The following is a 20,466-nucleotide window of genomic DNA, read 5'->3' as shown; positions in this document are numbered from 1 at the left end:
CTTACTCAAAACCCCAGACTATTTTAGTATATCTGATTAATTATAACAATTGACTGGCACGAAGGAGTTTCGTAAAATGTATCAAATAAATTCTTTTCAAGATAGAAAAAAATGTTTTACCATTTTGCCAGTTAAAATTAACGGTATGAATGTGGTAATGTTTGCGTTATTTTTTTTAAGTTTTGCCTAATTATTAAGTATACCTATTAACTAACATTATTTATTCGTTAACGCTTAAAAATGTAATCATTTTATGTGTTGCATCTAATATTGCATTTAGTAATGTATTCTTTATTACAAGTAGATTAAGGATAATTAATCGATTTATGTCTTACCTTTAATGTGGAATAATTAAGTTTAGTTAAATTACATTTTATTATATTTCACTAAATGAAGAAATTGCGCTGAATTGCTTTCTAGCATATTTTATTATGCATCTTGTGTATTGTTGTTTTTGTTTAACATAGGGATATGGCAGAGTATCGCCTATTTTGTTAACATTTTAGTCAATTACTGGCAAAATCGGGACCGGTAAAAATAAATGATTTGAAAAGAACAACGTCAAATTCAGTATAATTAAAAAAGTTAATTAAGTAGGTAGATCTTTTTTCATGCATCTTACTCGTACATGTGCTGTTTGAGTACTAATTTAAATACATAAATCAATGTCAATATCTGTTTTTAACACGTTTTGTTTTTCATTAAATACAAATAACTTATTTGTTTTATGATGAATCTCGCACAACAATCGGAAGTTTCTAATTTTCGGTCTCGATTTTGTTAAAATCAAAAACAGATAGTCACCAAAGCGTAGCAGAATTATGCTCTTAGCCTAGATTTAATAGGTCCAAAAACCTGATTCCTCAGGCAAACGGCATTTTATCAAACCAAAGCCTGTAATCTAGAAATGTAAGATTTTGGTTATAACTCCCGATTATAAATAAAATTATTTTTGTAATGATAATAGAAAATGTAAAGCGTAATAGGACAGTTTCGCCAGACTTGTTGAAATGGTTTATGAGGATATAAAACAAAGTTAGATTTTAATCAAAATGTTTTAGCTCCAAGTTTTTAAGTACGACATAAATAAAAACATAATACTATTGACATAATATTATCGTGTTTCATTTATTTGAAGGTTTCGAAATGAGACAACAAATATTAAATACCTTTTTATTAAAAATATACAGTACATAACCCTATTCGTCATTTTTCTATTGCGATCCTTTAAGTAGACTCCATTTTATTTATTGCTTTCATTTACAATTATCATTTTCAACAAAATATCACGCTTTAATGAACTTTGAGACATACAATAATCGTCTTCGAGGATAATTAATTACTATATGACACGGGATAACACGCAATTTTTTAGAGGATATATTAAATTTATACTGGTTGTCCTGGAATTTCGTTACACCACGTTGGGCGCCAACATTAATACCGCTTCTATAAAGTTCTAGTAAGATTATAACAGAACTGTCTGAAATTAATAATTTACGTGAAACTACTACTAAAAGTTTGCTAAAAGTTTCCTTAAAACAATTTCGAGTATTGTATGACCCAGTCCAACATAATACAAAAAACATTTTTCAAACTATGCATATAAATAACACGGCAATATGTGCTTCATTCGATAATAACCATCAATATTGAAATATTTCGTAACTATATGTATTGAAATAAGACCAACTTGTTATTCTACGTTATAAAATGTTACACACAAAATAATTTCAACAATTGACAAAAATAGTGCTCTTTAAATATTTAATAAAATATTGTCATTTGTGATGGATCGATTTGTGTGCTAAGGACTTCAATAGGTAAAAGTTATAACATTTCTTTGAATTAAATAAAACAAGTTAAGACTTCTCATCGACATAAATGAACATAAATTATTTTACAATTGAAGGGATAAAATATTACCCGAAAATGTTCGATCACAGGTAGGTATTATTTGAAGGGATATTAGATCTAGGTTGTTTTATGACAAGATAATTTTGAAATTCATATAAAAAGTTGTGGCCTTAAGATTTCTTAATATTTTTTACCCGACAGTAAAAAGAGGGTAACTTTATCTCGCTCAGTGCAACAGATTGAATCACTCACAGTAGTTTTAAATAAAGTAGGGAAGTAATAATAAGCGTTCAAAGATTTTACTTAAAAATGATTCACAGTTCACAGGATAGATTTTATCATTTCACTTCGATGTTCCTTATAACTAAAATATCATATACAGACTTATTTATTTAGAATAGAGAATTGTATAACAAAGCTACAGTGGCAGCATTTTATATACAACTTATGAGTAAAGTATTATTTACAGCTTGATATGGCAAGTATGTTGTAACTTACTTTGTTAGGTATTTTATAGTGCTAACTTAGTATTTATTTGACTTTTAAATCTGTTTTAATACCCACTGATGTTCTGAAATAATAATATCATGAATTGGAACAGTACTAAGAAGATTTAAATTGTAACTATTGGATTACTTTCGGGCCTACCAATCAAGCTGCACGTATACTAATCTATTTATGTATGCCACCGTGCCAAAGGCATCTAAATCACAATCTAATCAGGCTAAGCCTCGTAAGAATGAGAGAGAGACGAAGATATGCAAAATTTCACAACATAGTTCAACCTTAGAGTGGATTCACAAAACGAAGTGAGCGTAGAAGTAAATAGGTACGAGTAACTACAAGTGCGTAGCTAAAATAAAATTGTGCTGTGCTAGGAACGGATTTAGTTCGTTTGAGCAAATTTTACACATAATTTGTAATCTAGGGTCGTGACAATGTAAAAATATCGCGTTTCTCCAATCGCACTTTTACTTTTCGCACACAGGCGCAAATCCAAAACCCAAGCGCGATGCGCCAAGGGCCAGCCCTATACTTAATTAATACGAGCTAAATGTGCTATTTGACCATCATTCAGTGGGTTAATAAACATAGTTACAAGTTAAATTTTTCTTTATTTTCCATCTTAAAGAGTGCCTGGAAAAAATCGCTGAAAGCGATAAGACCGCTTACATTGTGCGGTATCTTTAGTAATTTTTTTTGTCTTGTGTAGTGTAGGTTACATACGTACGACATTAAAGTGTGTTCTATTTATCTTCTCCATTAAGAAAGCATCCCAGTCGGCGGATTTTATTTCCATTTTTCTTAACACCACTGGCTAGTCAATAGCACAGAAAATTCTTACAACTAATTTGCGTTGCCATCGAAGAGTTGGAAATATGTCAATTAAATTAGGATGTTAGATGTGGGTGAGACAAGTGAGTATAATGGTATAGAACCATAGTGATCCAATCGCCACGTTTACAAATATTAATAACAGTTACATTTACACTGCACTTTATTTTGAACAGTTCTGCTTGTAGAGGTATTTAGGTACCTATTTACGCTGGGAAGTTTGGACAAACTTTCAAACCAACAGCTGCGTAAAATGCGTTAAGTATTTTTATTAAATTTTAAGAAAATGCGACTGGGATCACTTTGACTCTACCTTACCTTATATTCGGAGTTGAAATTAATGTTTAGATATAATATCTATTTTATAGAAGACGAAGTACGATACCCTGGTTGGCTTACAGCACAATTTCCATCTAAATTCCCTTCTCGTTTTTCAGGTATACGATAAGATTTGCTACGATAGATTTAAATATGAAAAATCTGAGCTGATGAAGTTACGTATCTGTACCAGCCAGATCGCATTCTATAAATAAATTAAATCTATCCTTACCTACTCTTTCGATCATATATTTTTCATCTTCTATTATTATTAAAATTCTCTACACAATTTAGATATTCGCACATTGTACTATCGCTTCCAAAAGACCAAACAATAAAACCTGCGAACGATTACGATCACCTTATACTTAAGTCTTATAATACCGGTCACAGAAATGTGACAAGATGTTTGCAAAGATGAGCAACAACTACGGTAAGTTATTGGAAAATACAGTGTGAGTCACGTTAAAGTGTACATATGAAAATAGATGAAACTGGACCTATTTTTATCGACAAAAAAGAGGTTAAAATTTTTTTGAGATTTTTTTTAAATTTTTATAGAATTTTTTTTCTTCCAATTACTTATTGTAAAGAAAACGTAATAACTTTTAAACTAAGCGGTATATCCTGATAAAATAAACACAGTAATAATGCTAAATAATAGGCGATACTAAAAAAATACATAAAATACACAAAAAAGGCCAACAAATAATAAAAAATGATACTTTTTGAAAAAAATCTGCTTTTAAATTCGTGTTTTTTTGGTTATTTGATAAATTTTTCCAAAAAATGCCCCTATAACCGGTGGTTTTTATTACTTTGTATTATTCTCTATCGTGTTACCTTCGTAAAACCAAAAATCGCATGTCTCTATCCCTATCACAACGTTTGCAATGATCGTTTGAACTAAGCCTCTCCGAGCGCGCCATTCAACGCTTCGTTAACAACGAAACTGAAAATGGCTCTAGATTTGTAATTTTGATAAAGACAAGTTAGATTTCAAATAAAAACAAAAGATTTCGAAGTAAAATAAGATTTTAGTTAAAATTAAAATTGTCTCTACCTGTAGCGGAGAATAATGTTGTGGCAGGCCTTTGTTCAAACGATCATAGCAAATGTTGTGATAGGGATAGAGACATGCGATTTTTGGTTTTACAAAGATAATACGATAAAGAATAATACAAAGTAATAAAAAGCACCTGTTATAGGGGCATTTTTTGGAGAAATTTATCAAATAACCAAAAAAACACGAATTTAAAAGCAGATTTTTTTCAAAAAGTATCATTTTTTATTATTTGTTGGCATTTTTTATGTATTTTATGTATTTTTTTAGTATCGCCTGTTATTTAGCTTTATTACTGTTTTTATTTTATCAGGATATACCGCTTAGTTTAAAAGTTATTATGTTTTCTTTACAATAAGTAATTGGAAGAAAAAAAATTGTATAAAAAATTTAAAAAAAAATTTTGACCTCTTTTTTGTCGATAAAAATAGGTCTAGTTTCATCTATTTTCATATGTACACTTTAACGTGACTCACACTGTATTTTGTTTATGTTTCTAATCAATGAATCTGTCATCCATTATGTGCGCTATATCTTTGCAAAAACTGTTCCGGAAACAAGTATCTATTTATTTACGAAATTAATTGCTAAGAGTAAAACATTTGTACAAACATCACACACATCTTAACACATGTCCGTGATCGGCATCACAAACACACCTACCTGTAAAGTGACGGTGACTTCTGAAAAATCACAATATATCACAGCCACCTTTACCTGCAGTTTCAGGAAATCAAGTTGTAATTAACTCCTATACTAATTAATCGTTGGTAAGTCAAATCGACATGGACTTTAAATACATTAATAAGACATTTCTCGGTAACCATTAAAAGCAATACTTAAACTTACTCAACTATCTCAAATAATGTAAATTTTCCAACGATTTTCATAGAAAAATGCTGTTTTTCAGTTTATTACACACTCATTAAATTTGACCACTCTTTCAATTAACCTTCAGTTAAAGCTTTTAAAGGTACTTACAATAAACAATAAAACTACTTACTCGATGTGTACAATATCCTCCTAAAGTTTTACATAGGGGAAAGAAATAACTATGGTTCCTACTATAAGTACTAAATAGGTTCAATTTAACTTATTAATATTGTCTGTCTATCGAGCAGACACTCTGCCACTAAGATACTACCCGGTAGGTACCCGTCAGCCTAAGGCTGTGTTTTGCAACCACAGACGTTATCGCAAGTACCTTTATAATATTTAACAATTCACAATAAATATCCCTTTCTAAAATGTTCCCATCCAAATCTATTGCTTTATATCCTTTTCTAGTCCACCACACAAGTTTTTAATTTTCAACAACTACTTACAAATAAGTTTTTAAGTACATTTTTATAACATCTAATAGCTTGCGCTAGCAAAAGAAAAGCGCAGCTTCTGTGCATTCTGGTCAATGTTGTTGGTTGATAAGTATTTTCCACCAAATAATTTTGTGCTTGTGCTAAAATTGAAGCCAGTACTTACTCAGAAAGTTAACATTATTTGATCATTTTATACAAAGTGACGTCAAAGTCTCACTGTCGAATAACATAGTAAAAAGAAATGTAAAACATCTTGAGCCTTTTAATTTAAAGTAATCTATTAATTACATACAGCACAGGTTTGTAACTACTAAAACGTATAAGTACCTAAGTAGTAGATAGTTACAGTACAATTTCTAATTAGATACACTGGGTCGTAGTCGTAAAGGTAAAAGTATACCTACATGTAGAGTTTGCGCTCGTAAACGTGTTTGTGTACGAGTGCTTTACCTAAATGTATAAGGGTCGGTCAGGCAGTGTTTATTGAATAGAAAAACCGTCCCGAAGAATTATTACCTACAAATGTTTGACTTGTGCCGATTGGGATCAGTTTAATAGCGTCCCGTTGTAATAAACGACTGAAGTATATGGCCTTTTTCCCGAAAATATTTATCTACATATTTCATTTTAACCGCACAACTGTGCGATCCGTTCAAGTGATAGAAGCCCGTTGCCATAAAGATGTTTTACATTTCATATTTTTCTATATCAACACCACCGATCTTATACGGACACGAGGTGGAATTGTGTAAAGCAATCGTAATCATTTGACAGTTCATAACGTACGATTATTCTGTCAAACACTTTGTTTAACTGACTTTATCGTACGTTATGAACTGTCAAATGATTACGATTGCTTTACACAATTCCACCTCTGAATTCCAGAGGCTCCGTCAACTTATTTGATCTTCGGAACAACATCAACGTGACACAGTTAACTTATTTCCCGTCCTTAGAAACGAAAAACACAAAGTGGTGGAACACATAAAGCACTAGAAAAGAAAAAAAAATACTTCTAGGTGCTTATTCTTGTGTAAATATATTAATTAGGTAGCCGCGAAATGTCGGACGGCTGTTGCGGCCATAATCTTACCTACACCATGGCCGGCTGTCGTGGTCCATGCCCATATCAGACATTAAGTGGGTTCTAACTTTCAGTAGGTAAAGTATTTTTCAGGTGATCCGTCTGCTCGTTTGCCTTCTGTCACATAAAAAAAAAGTTTCAGGCATAAGTACATTAGGTACTTAAAACAACTTTTGTCTGCACACACGGCTTATGTTAACAACTTTTGACAGAGCAAAGCGATTCAACAACGGCAATCTGTCAAGTTCAAGCTTCAAGCTCAAGATGATCAGCCCTTGCGACTAGCCATGACAGGCACAAAGACATGCACCCAGAACAGCGCCTCGGGTTCCCCATAAAATGGTTTAATGTAGTGCAGCACTTGATGGATTCATTGCATAGAAATTAATACATACATATTTATAGGGCGCCCGAAACGTAGCGTTCTGGCCACGAGCATATGTTATGACTTTCCCATATCATCCATCCATCTGGTAACGAACAAGTCACTTTCAATCTGACGCGCGTCATCCAGGCTTACTCCTTGGACCGCTCACAGTGCCGCCACCTAGCGGGGGTAATAGTCAAGATTTCTTCGTAGCAACAGCTGTAGCTACGTGCTATGTGGTCACGTGGTGCCGAGGCGAGTCTGGGCGGGCGGGCGCCTGCCGGAGGGATCTCTGCTACGAACACCTCTGGACTGGGCGGGATCTGGAAATTAAGGTACGAATAATTTATTTTTAATATATGTTATTATTATATTAGTTTATAGTTTAATCTTCGGGCACACCAGCGCCGCCAAGACAGCTAGGAGTCGGAGTGGTCGCCATGGCCGAAATCGGTCAGATGGATCATAGTTTAATGTTATAAGTATGTATGTACTGTATTTTTATGTTATTTTTTTCTATGCTGAATAAAGTGTTCTTATTCTTATTATCTTTTTTTTTGTCGTGCAAAGAAAATAAAGTGAACCTTTTGTTATGATATTTTTAAATACTGACTCCTGAAAATTGTAACATAGCACCGGTAGAGACCAGAAAATACAAAAACACAACTACTAATAGAGATTAGTAGTTGTGTTTTTGTATTTTCTGGTCCCATTCAAAAACTCTGTCCATTTGAAAACTAGAATCATGTTGTAGATTTGAAGAGTTATTTACAGTGTAACCTACTTAGTTAAATTACAAGAAATAGTATTTGCAAAAGGAACTCAAAACACCAACATAAATTCAACTGCCTGTATTTTTTATTGGCTGAATCAATTCTGTTACAAACTACACGTGAATCTTTCAGGAGGCAGAAGCTTAAGCCATCTTGGAGCTATTTGAAAAGTGTCTAGGCTAGAACGCAAGGCCGCTTGCGGCTTATGTACAGTCGGCCTCAAAATACTTAGGAAAAAATATGTATAATTATTATTATGATTCAGTTCAGTTTCAGGATATTTTGTTAAAAACTTCAAACGTAGCGACTTTTAAATTAACGCAATGTTTTCTTTAGAATTTACATGGAAATCAATATTTACAATTTGTCTTTCATAAAGAAGCTCGTCAATGTTTGATAAAAAAATAACAACAATAACCCTCCTTCTGGCGCAGTCGGGTAAAAACATTTCACTTGCAAAAGTTTGAATAGTGTTACTTTTCCAGTTAATCGATTTGGCGATGTTGGCTTTATTATTATGTACTTGGCACTAGTTTAACAAATAATTAGAAGAACACGTTAGAAATACAGAAGATTTTTAACGATGACTGTACCCTTTATCTCGCGCGCGGGAACGGTAACACGCAGCGCTGCAAATGTAGCGGATTAGTGGACAAAGAGGGATCTTAGGAACTGCGCTACATCGGTCTAGCTGGATACTTCCTGATAAGTAGCTAAGTTTGTATCAGATTAGTGGAAAATATCTTGGAAACTGCGCTACATCGCTCTAGCTACATACTTTCTGATATGCAAGTAAGAAACTTTTTGTGGCAAATATGTAGGATTAGCTACCTAGATAATTACGGTGAATCGCTGCACACCATATTTTTGTGTACCTACTACGTAAATTACCGGTAAACCAAACGAGCATTTAATAATAGCAGGAAAATCCCAGGGATATTAAACACTATCTTCTTTGTTCCATTTCAAAAAGTCAGTTTTGTTTTTTAGACATACAGTCAATTTTTTCATGCATTTCCTAAATTAAAACATAACTGGCTATACTATACCTAAGTATTATCCTGAAAAAAAAAACCTGGCAAAAACAAACGGAATGATTTGTGTGATGAAATAAAGCATCTCCAGTTACAATACCGCAGAGGCGCTTAAAGCAGTGTGTAGTGTTACGAAACAAAAAGTGCGGTAACCTGGGGTGAAGTGGCGATTATGGCAGCGCAGATTACAGGGAGTCGGGGTGCCACTCCACTGTCGGGATTACCCACGCGCACCCGCCTCTATAGGGAAACAGAAAATAAAGGAAAAGTGGTCACAGGATAGAATGCGCACCGTGATAAAATCTTATCGACAATTTTAGACGACAAATGTATGGGTTTATCGGGCAGAATCGATAAATGCAGTGATAAAAGTTTATCGTGGCGCGCATCCTAGGCCTACGGTCACTCACCGGTAAGGGTCGTTGTAATATAACAATGTATCTGTCGTCAAAGAACAATGTTTCAACTTTTAGCTTTACGTCATTGTTGCATTATTACGACATGTGACCTTTACATTTTTACATTAAGCGACCTTTCGGTGTGCAACCATCACGTGACAAAAAATAAAACAAAACAGTGATATGACATGAGAATAATGAAAAATGTAAGTAAAACAATTAAATTAATTATTATACCAGAATGATACTTATATTTTTTTAAACCTACTTTGCAACAAAAAGCAACTGAAGGCCGATAATATAATAAATTCAATTGTTTACATAATCATGAAAGTTTAAAACAATATTAAAATGTAACACAATAGCATTTACTATAGCATGCACAAATTATGGACTATGGCATCGATTAAAAATGGTTTGCAAGCGTTTTATGAATTAATCAGTGATTTGCATTGCATGTAGAGTAGTGGAGTCCCTAATACAAGCATGCTAGCTTATAAGTAGGTATCAACGCCATCTTTTCGAGAGAAATGTTTAATTTAAATTATTTTACAGTACCAGTCATAACTTGTAACACTAATCACTAATGTTTAGTGACTTTCCTTGCTGCAAGTATGTGACAAATAGGGACTCGTATTGGGGCGTGCCCAAAATATTTAGTTGCGTGTTGTAAATGACCATTTGTTCGCCACACCCGAATATGAAATTGAATGTCGACTTGTAGATACGTACAATCGTTCCCATGGTCAATGGTTCCCATGCTCTACAGTGGATATAGAACTAAACATTCGATACCTTATATTAGAATCGGTTTATCGTTATAGATTTTATTTTTGTGATCAAATCGCGAGCTACAAACAATAAAATGCAAATTTTAATGCAACGTCATCAAATCTGAATACTATAAAGATCGACCTAACCTACATATTAAAAGAAAAAAAATCGGTGTGAAATTGTCTGGAACCAGCCTGAGTTAATTTTTATCACGAAGAATTTATTTCGGGTAAAAAGGTTAACGTCGGAATTTCTCATTCAATGCAGGAGGGTCAATTTAATTAATGGGACCGTACTAATCTCGGGAGACTGCAAAATAAAATCCCTTTTTTATGTTGCAATTCTCTCACTAACGATGTTTTTATCCAGTCAGTAAATGAGACTATTTAACCTTCTAATAGCGCAGTTTGGTTGGAAAATTAGGGAAATAACTGTGGCGAGCAGGTTTGGGACATACCTACGTTCTAACTGAAGTACCTATTTAGCTAAAATAAGTATCCATTTACCCGGTAAGTGCAATTTATAATTAGGTACAGTCGACAACACAAGACTATTACAATTTTGTAGCAAACAGGCGAATATTATCACCACTTAGCTGCTTATGTATAATGCCGTTGTGTTTAGATTGATGTGATATCGTGTGTACCTTGACGTCGAAGCTTTCGTCATATCGCGTGGTTAAAACAGTAAGTATACCGTAAGGTCCTTGTGGATGTCATTTTCCTTTAAGCGGACATGTGCCTTTCTTGTGTAACCTTCTAAGTCAATGCCATCAAAGTCCAAGATTCCATCAAAAAGTTACCTAGGTACCTATTGTGTGGACTTCTTCCTTGTGTTACCTTTTTTATCCACAACGAGGAAGCTCTTGGCCTGTATCTCACCTGATGGTAAGTGATGATCAGGCCGAAGGTGGAAGCGAGCTTCACCCGGAATCCTCGACCACAGAGGAACTGGCTATCTTACCTCTAACTGCCGGAACACAACAATGCTGTTAACATTGTTGTTATGGCGACAGACTTAGGTAAGATGGTGGTAGCTAGCCAGGCGGACTTGGAACAAGCCCTACCACCAACCAAACCGAACAGAAAATTCTTCCCCCACTGGGAATCGAACCCGGGACCTCTGCGTCTGAAGCAGGTGGTCTAACCACTAGACCACAGAGGCGGTTCTTCCTTCTAAGTCCCTACTCTGTCAACCTAATTTTTAAATGCCTTCAGAGTTTGAGATCCCATCAAAAAGTGACCTACCTATTGTGTGGTCCTCTATGCGGTGACCCAGGTGGCGAGGAGGCGGGTGATAAAGCCGGCGTGGCCGGCGCAGAGGCGGCGCGCCGCCGGGAGTACTCCGTGCCGCCGACGGCCATTGCTGTGCCGCCGCCGATCGGGTCCGTCACCCGGGTCACGCTTAGCCCAGACGCAGAACGGGACGGTCGAGATGGAGCTGGAAAACAATGAAAGATTAAGGGCTTGCGCGGGTGCAAAACCCGCCTTATATTGATGCATGGGAATGCTCACAGATGTTATGTGGGAATTCCCTTACGAGGCGTGCGCGCTCCTCCCGCCGCGTGCGTGGAAAACTGGAAACACGTCACACTTATGTGCTAATCGTAATACCTACTATTTTTGATATATGACCGCGACAGTTTTAGCGGAGTCCTATAATAGAACTTAATAGACTGAAGTTCCACAGAAGGTGGCACAGAAACTAAATGGTTCGCCAAAAACCAGACGTTCATTTTGCGTCACTGAAAATGTCACGTCAATCTCACATCAAATCGATTGAACAGATCGCATTGCACTCGATTCTGATCTTCAACTGTCTCACACATTAATGGGCAGACGGTTTAGGTTATTACCATGATATTTTCTAACATACGAGTACACTTATCTGTTTCCAGTCAGTATTTGGATGTTGATACCGCAATACGCAGTAGGGCAACGATCTAAAAGCGTGCTAAAAACTGGTAAAACAGCCGTTACAATTGACTGCCGTCACTCAACCTAAATGAAACAGCGCCGGCACTCGTAAAAAAGCCAGTTTTACTAAGCTAAAGTTTCACTTTCGTTATTCCTTCATTCTGAAAGTGATGACCCTTCGTCTTTCATCAGTTTAAAATATAAAATTCAATACGTAGATCTAGGTCAGACTACACTGATACAGACTGAAGTAGTAGTACGAAGGAGAAGTCTTAAACTTTATCAAGTAAGTATACTACATATAACATTTTGTATTTTTAAGCACGAGCTATTCGGGTACGGAAATCTATATAGTTAGTTTAGTTACCTAGGTTAAACCACAGAATAAGTACTAGTAACTCTTAAACTGATGACATCAGTATTATGCTCACAAAATTGAAAACAAAGCAATTAACTGCACTAGCACACTATTTCATCCTAACTGGCAGTCTATTCTCTTCCCGGCTTGTTTGGACTTAGGTCAAATAAAGCGTCCCGCTTCGTACCGCAACAAAGGCTACAGAGGCAATTAGTATCTTTCCAATGGATGCTGCCAAATTAAAGCTACGGAAAATATATTGGTACATTCATCAGGTAGCTAAAACAGATGTCGACTGAAGAATTAAAAGTTAGAATAGGTACAAAGTGCTATTAAAGAAAGAAAGAAATATTTATTACGATGAACATCACTTAGAGAACAAAGAAAGTATACGGAAAAAAGACAGAAATAGCACATAAATATTACAAGGAAATAAAAAGTGAACTGAGTAGTGCCACCCTGTTACAACATCGATGGCGATGCCCATCGCAATGGGACTCCACTCAGCATATGCCGTGGCCCATGGTGGGGAAGGCCACGACGCTGGTTTTCAGTGTGCTCGTTATTAATACGAGTAATCTAAATATAAAAGTAACGGATTTTCGATACCTTCAACTTTGTATTTGGACTCCGTCAACTCGGGCCTAAAAATAGGACGCCTAAAATATACAATTAGGGTGTACCTAATTGGGTTGTTATTTCGTTTTGTATGTGATTGTAGTTAAGTACATATCTTACTTAAGTACATACTTTAAAATTCAATACCTAGCAAGTATTTTGGAATCCCAAAAAATATACTCTCACAAAATTCCATATGTAATTTAATTTAAAGTAAAGATACAAGGCGATATTAAGTGCGTGTTGGGCCATGTCCGTGGCGTGGGTATAATTTTTTATCACAATGGCTATCATAATTCTAGACATTTTCTTAACATAACAATAGGTGAAGCTTTTTCTTATCTGCATTGTTGCCTTGAAAACCGTGAAGTTATGTGACGTGAATAAGGGTCGAGTTATTTTACTTGACCCTCATTCTTGAAATTAATGAATACGCTGTCAAGAAATACAATATTTAAAACAGTTGAACACTTCTTTTTCTCTAAGATATTACTGTATGAACGTTCACATAATTATGATAGTACGAAAGCTTCATTCTTCCACCTAGGCACATGGCAGACGCGCGAGGAGCGGTGACATGTGGTCTTACGTCACCACTAACGAAGAATGGCCTGTACCCTGATTCCTGAAGCTTCAATGCTTCAGGAATCAGGGTACAGGCAGTGGTTGATTGATTCAAGCAGTGTGGATTGAGATCTCTTGAGGCCTCCGCTGACGTCACTCACTGCTGACGCGTTTGTTGGCTTACTAGGAATGGTAAGAAGACTAGAGCTCACCACCAGTATAGCTGTAGAGGCCGGCGGGCGAGGACCGAGGCCTGTACCCTGAGGCAGTGGAGGTGGTGGACAATGTGGACGGCGATCTCTTGAGGCCACCGCTGACGTCACCCACTGTGGACGCGTTTGATGGCTTGCGAGCTCGAGGCTGACGCTTCGACCCTGTTCTGCACACTCCTGGCGTGAAAAATGGTAAAACCATAAATATTAAGTAACAATGTTATTGTAAGCAATATACAAAGTTGTATCACCTCTAGATAAGTAAGTACCTAAGTAGATCTTAGTCTTATGTTTGGATTTTTATTTCAAACCTTGTCTAGCTCAAATTAATCAATGACTATTATCAAACGGAAGCAAGCTGCCTTTACTCATACATTTACACTAGGTTTAATAATTTTGTAATACGAGCATGTAATTCGCGACTGATCTAAGGTTCACCAATTCAACACACACACTTCTAAAATGTATAAAATAAAATAAAACTGCCAATTAATAAATAAAAATATTTTTGATAAAATAAATACACCATTTTAGATACTTGAATTTGAGTTGATGCAGATGTTATTATGCATTATTCGATATAGTTTCTCCAAGAAAACACCTGAGTGAAACTAAATACAAGAGACGTGACGGGAATTTCAGTTGCTCCAACTCTCACAACCATTATTTTTTGTCTCTGCTGCCATTGTCACAGCCTGAAGCACTATTGGACACATCCGAGTCAACTTAGAACTTTCAATAGCATACTGTCTTGGGGATACTTAAATGTCACGAATTTCAAGAAAGTTTCCCTTCTGAATTTAGTGTAACCCAATTTTAAGGCACGTGCACCGTTTTGTAATGTTGCCAATGTAAACTTCATGTCGTTGTGTAAGTTATGATAGGCCAGTAGAATTAAACACAAAAATTGATTAAATCGGAAATAATTCCTACAAAAGATTTTTTTGCTTTAATGGCTTCATTGGTTGCCCATTAAGACTCTCCTAAGTTTTCGACTTCGACGGAGTTGTGCTTTTAAGTGGTGGGGGCCCCCGAAAGGGGCGTTTTTTCGGTTTTCCGGTTATACCGCGTAAAGGACTTACCCTATCGAAAAGTGGTCTTCATGACGGTTAAAGGGCACTTAATCTTGCATTGAATAAGACCAAATTCATATGTTTTGGACAAACCGTTCTCGCGCTAAAGTTCGGCAAAGTAGAAAATATACGTATAATTAATGACCCTCTCCACGTCCAATGGCTTGTTACCCACATGCTTCCAAGCCTTGTAAAGGGTCGCCTTAACCAGTGTAACCCTAACAAGGCTCACGAGTTTGATTCGCTCATCCTTGTTCGTCCCAGCCGTTCCTTAACTGCGGTTGCTGCACCTCTTCCTGGCACTCTCCTGAACGACTCTGTGTTACCTAATGTGGCTGCCCCTCTTCCTTGTACCCTCCTGTACGATTTCATTGCTTAGCCATATGCCTGGTCCAAGGTTCGACGCCACAAAATCAACTTTGTACGAGTGAAAATAGTTTAAATACTATTTCCCGTGCTTGCAACATTTTTCTTTACTGCTTCGCCTCTATTAGTCGTAGAGTGATTGTATATATCCTATAGCCTTCCTCAATGTATACAAAAATAATGATTTCAATCAAACTAGTAGTTCTTAACATTAGCGCGTTCAAACAAACAAACAAAAAACTCTTCAGCGTTTTAATATGAACTTGTTGTTGTTGATTTTTGGCGTCGAACCTTAGACCAGGCATACGGCTAGGCAACGTAGTCATGCAGGAGGATACAAGGAAGAGGGGCAGCCACAGTAGGTAACACAGAGTCGTTCAGGTGAGTGTCAGGAATAGGTGCAGCAACCGCAATTAAGGAACGGCTGGGACGAACAAGGATAGGCGCATCAAGCTCGTAAGCCTTGATAGGGTTACACTGGTTGAGGTGGCCCTTTTCAAGACTTGGAAGCCTGTGGGTAACAAACCATTGGACATGGAGAGGGTCATTAATTATACGTATATTTTCTACTTTGCCGAACTTTAGCGCGAGAACGGTTTGTCCAAAACATATGAATTTGGTCTTATTCAATGCAGGATTAAGTACCCTTCAACCGTCATGAAGACCACTTTTTGATAGGGTAAGTCCTTTACGCGGTATAACCGGAAAACCGAAAAAATGCCCCTTTCGGGGGCCCCCACCACTTAAGCACAACTCCGTCGAAGTCGAAAACTTAGGAGAGTCTTAATGGGCAACCAATGAAGCCATTAAAACAATAAAATCTTTTGTAGGAATTATTTCCGATTTAAAAGCTAATTCTACTGGACTATGAAGAGTTATTGTATTTGTTGTTGTGGAATTTGTGTGAGTTTGTCTACTGTATTTAATTTATCTTTGTTTGCTCATTTGTTAGGTATTAAATTTTTAGCACGACAGTTTTATAAAATGTAAATTCTGTACCCCCAGTGAAAAGGGAGTTAAGTCGAAAATGGTGATTTTTGGGAAATCGCATTTGAAGTTAAAAAAAATCCTGCTTCATCGCTATTAGAGATAACTTGGTGAAATATTTTTTAGGTGAAAGGTAATGTTAGATATAATTAGGCAGTGTGCCAGTTTGGGAAATATAACATGTGGTTTTTTCGTAATTAAATAAAAACACAGTTATATCACCATGCACGACAACTTTACATTCGTGTAAAGTGATGTAATGGGACATAAATCATTTTACACCACACTGAATTGACCACACGCTAACAAGTGTAAAGTGATACATTTTCCGCCATTTCTGTTGATATTTTTTTGTTTCTTCAATTTTAGAAAAAGTTGTAAAACAAACATAAGTAATTACACTATGAGGAATCATTATTTCAGGTTATTTAGGGTAAATCGTCCAAAAATTGTTACTTATATCAATATACACCAATTTTGTGGTGAGAAAAAAAATGTGTAAACTGATCTAACTAACATAACAGCGATCTAAGTATCCAAATAATTATGTGTAAAGTGATATAAGTGGCGATTGTAAAGGAATAAGGCTAGAATTTGAGACTGAATTCTAATTATTTACTCCTTAAATGTTTATTCTGATCTGAAACTACTATTTTATTAATTATTACACCATATAGCATGAATTATATCGGCCTAAATCACATACATTATCTCCTTTTTTAAAGTAAGTATAGCTTAATCAATTGTGTAATAAATACCAGAAACAACAATGGTTTCACATCAACTAATTAGGCAAAAGACAGAGAAAAGTTTGTTTTCTACAATTACCCCATTAGGAATCAAACTCTGGACCAGAGATGATGATATCAAGCTATATTGATTGCCTTTTGGCTAGAGAAGGATAATATAAAAGTAGTCATAAAATGCATTTGTTTTCAACAAAGAGGCTTTTAAAAAGCCCTTTAACACGTCCTAGTATTACTTAAACCCTACTTTTATTTTGGGACATAAATGGGCCAGTGCTGAGAAGAAGCAGCGCAAGAAATTTAGCCAACCTTGTCAGCCTCTTCTTAAATCATAAATAACTTGAAAAAATCGAACTGCTTAAGGCGGGAATCTTCTTAAATCAATAGAGACATGAATTTACAAGACATGTTATACTTGCGAGCTAAGCAGATAAAGTCCAGCCACACATGCCATTTACATAATTATTTACTTTATACATAGTATCCATTCATAAGGCCTTTCGTAGTTAGTTTTGCAGGGCAATCGAATATTGCCCTTAGCCTTTTGATTAGACCATTGTGCGCTATTTGTAGTTGTAGTGTATCTTCCTATTTCAACCACTCCAGATCCCCCAGGTAGCAGCAGCCTATCTAGGTCGCTACAGGCCTTCTGCAGCGACCCCGGTGATTGGAGAATTTGAGCCTGTTGATCTGCTACGCTTGTGCACTCCTTGTGCACGTGCTGCGGTTTTTCTTCTGCCTCCATGCATCTTCTGCACAGTAGGCTGTCTGTAACAGCTATATTGTGTAGGTGTTTGTTTAACATACGTGTCATTACACTTAGGACCTTGCGGATGTTGTCCCTGTTTAGTCTTATGAGGCTGCGGGAGAACTTTTTCGATATATCTACAACTGCATCTTTTGTTTACCTGCATCTTTCACAATCTTTCCATTCTGTGTGGTGTTATTTTTCTATTTTGGAGCGCAGCCAGGTCTTGATTTGTGCTTATGGTATCGGCATTATAATTGTTCCGGACCAAATACCGTCGTGTACGATCCCCTACTGGCCAGTTCATCTGCTGCGTCGTTGCTCAAGGAGTTACTGTGCCCTTTGATCCACTTCAGGAGTGCAGGGTAACGCCATTAGCGTCTGCAATGACGTAGGAGCGCGTCATGGCATTCCAATATAAGTATTATAATGTAGTATATTAAGTTGCTTTGTATTGCTTGCACTATCTGAGATTATTTTTATATTCAGACCTCGGATGTCTATGGTTGCCACCGCCTGTGCTGCTCTGATTGCATTCTGCTTGGAAAATTGTATTGTGTTTGTCTAGTGATGTTGATATTCTTAGTATATTTAGGTAATTCGAGAAGACACCAGCTCCCGTACCTTTTCGGGTTTTGGAGCCGTCAGTGTATATCCTAACTTCATTGATTCCAGAGAAATCTTGCGTTTCCGCTGTAAGCTGGATATTATATCTCCAGTCGAAGATGTGAACACAGGGAATTCTGTCGATGGGTGCCTCGGTGAGAGGTATTTCTTTTATTAGGGTTTTGTGCAGGATCGTGGAATGTCCTGTCTCCTTGTTTTGCTTCTATATGCCGTTCTTACCTTTAAGTCTTAGAGCGGCTGCTTGCGCTTCCTCCTGAATGAAGAGGTCTAAAGATCTAAGATTCAGAAGGTACTCAAGTGATGTCGATGGAGTGGTTCTCATACAACTAGTGGCCGCTATGCTTACTAGGCGTTGCAGGCTTTGGAGTTTTGATCTTGCTGTGGATAGTTGTGTTCTGTGCCACCACACAAGTGATCCATAATAATATGTGTAAGAGGGCCATATAACTGACGTGTAGAGCCAAAGTGTTATCTTTGGGTTGAGACCTCATCTACTATCAATGAGTCTCTTGCACTGATGGAATGCTATATAGGCCATTTTTATTATTTTGTTCTTGACATGACTCGCCCAGTTCAATTTGTTGTCAAAGGTGATGAGTTTTGTTTATAAAGAGTTCTGGTAGTTGGAGCTGTTGTAAATTCGATAATGCACTTATTAAGTACTTTTGTTGACAACGTTAGGCACTATAAATTCAATTATATGTTTTACTAGTAGATGTTCACCATTATTTATTAACTATTAACTAAAATTCTTTGATTTATAAACTACGACATTATTTTTTCCTTTAATCTGACGTTTGGGCTAAGTTATATCATTTTACACCTAATAATTAACCAAATTATTAGTTGCGATTTTCAAATGCTTTTGGTCTAAGTAACTTATAACATTTTACACATGTACGAAACTTTTGTGGTTAATGGTATTAGTCTAATTGAATCATTATACACAAAATAAATAATCTTTTGTCTTTTACTTTTTGTGCTATAAATTAAGTTACATTCTTTTTCACCAACCAACAATACATAGTTTTTTTTGTGCATATTAATATGAGTCATCTTATATTGTTAATCACAAACTCAATCTGAAAAATTTCAATCGTGTAAAAAGTAGTAACACGAGTCATACCTCTTGACACAATAAAAAAGTGAAAGAAGCCTCCGGTACACTTTGTTAAAAGTAGACATGTATCAATTTACACGAAAGAAAACTCAAAATTGGTTCACAAAGCCTTACTTGTATCGTTTGGCACAAAATTATTTTCTTTTCTATACGTCGTAGAAACATACCGATTAGATACAAAAATAGCTAATTTTTCAGAGATTCACATTATGTTATAAAGTCAATTTTGATCTAAGTCGAGTTAGATCCCTTTTCACTGGGGGTACAGAATTATCGTCATGCGATCTATTTATGAAAAATGATTTAAAATAATTCATAGATTAGATCGGTTTTAAAAATAACTAACTGTCAAATCTACTGATATCTACAAAATAATTAAGTTGATATGCTTTGAAAAAGTTATGGGCAAATCTACATTTAAAATCCTTTTGCCAAGTTTTAAAATATTGATGACTAAGTATGGCTTTTCTATGTAGATTGATAACATAGTTCAATTCGTATTCATTGTTATTCATGCAACTAGTTCAAGGCAAATACAATCGGAAAGAAAAATAGAAAAAAACTGGGTTACAATTGTCTCGTAAATAACGAAAAGAGGAAAAATAACGAAATCGCAGGAGATGAAAAATTCTGCCGATTTGTTGCCGTGAAAAGGCTTTTACTTGGATGCTTATTTTCGTACGTTTCGTTTTTCTGTATGTATTTATCTTTGTATTGATTTAGTATTGAAAATTTAAACAGGACTTTGTACAGGTAAATCTATAAGATAAAATATACTTATTTATAAAGCATGTGAATCGATATGTGTTATC

General features: G+C 35.8%; 1 protein-coding gene across 1 annotated transcript in view; it reads right to left on the bottom strand.

Moving 5' to 3' along the window:
* Positions 1–7,408: 7,408 nt before the first annotated feature.
* LOC135077647 (dual specificity protein phosphatase 22-like) overlaps positions 7,409–20,466 on the bottom strand; it is a 63,915-nt gene continuing 50,857 nt past the window's right edge. The window contains exons 6-9 of the mRNA XM_063972207.1: positions 13,988–14,164; positions 11,567–11,759; positions 9,301–9,387; positions 7,409–7,663 (exon numbers count right to left, since the gene is read on the bottom strand). Coding sequence (XP_063828277.1) covers positions 9,333–9,387; positions 11,567–11,759; positions 13,988–14,164 — 425 coding nt within the window. The 3' untranslated portion in view covers positions 7,409–7,663; positions 9,301–9,332. The remainder of the gene's footprint in view (positions 7,664–9,300; positions 9,388–11,566; positions 11,760–13,987; positions 14,165–20,466) is intronic.

The sequence above is a fragment of the Ostrinia nubilalis genome, chromosome 13, assembly GCF_963855985.1.
Source record: "Ostrinia nubilalis chromosome 13, ilOstNubi1.1, whole genome shotgun sequence".
Lineage (NCBI taxonomy): Eukaryota > Metazoa > Arthropoda > Insecta > Lepidoptera > Crambidae > Ostrinia > Ostrinia nubilalis.
Note: the sequence above shows the minus strand (reverse complement) of the source record. Positions and strands in the feature narration are given on the sequence as shown.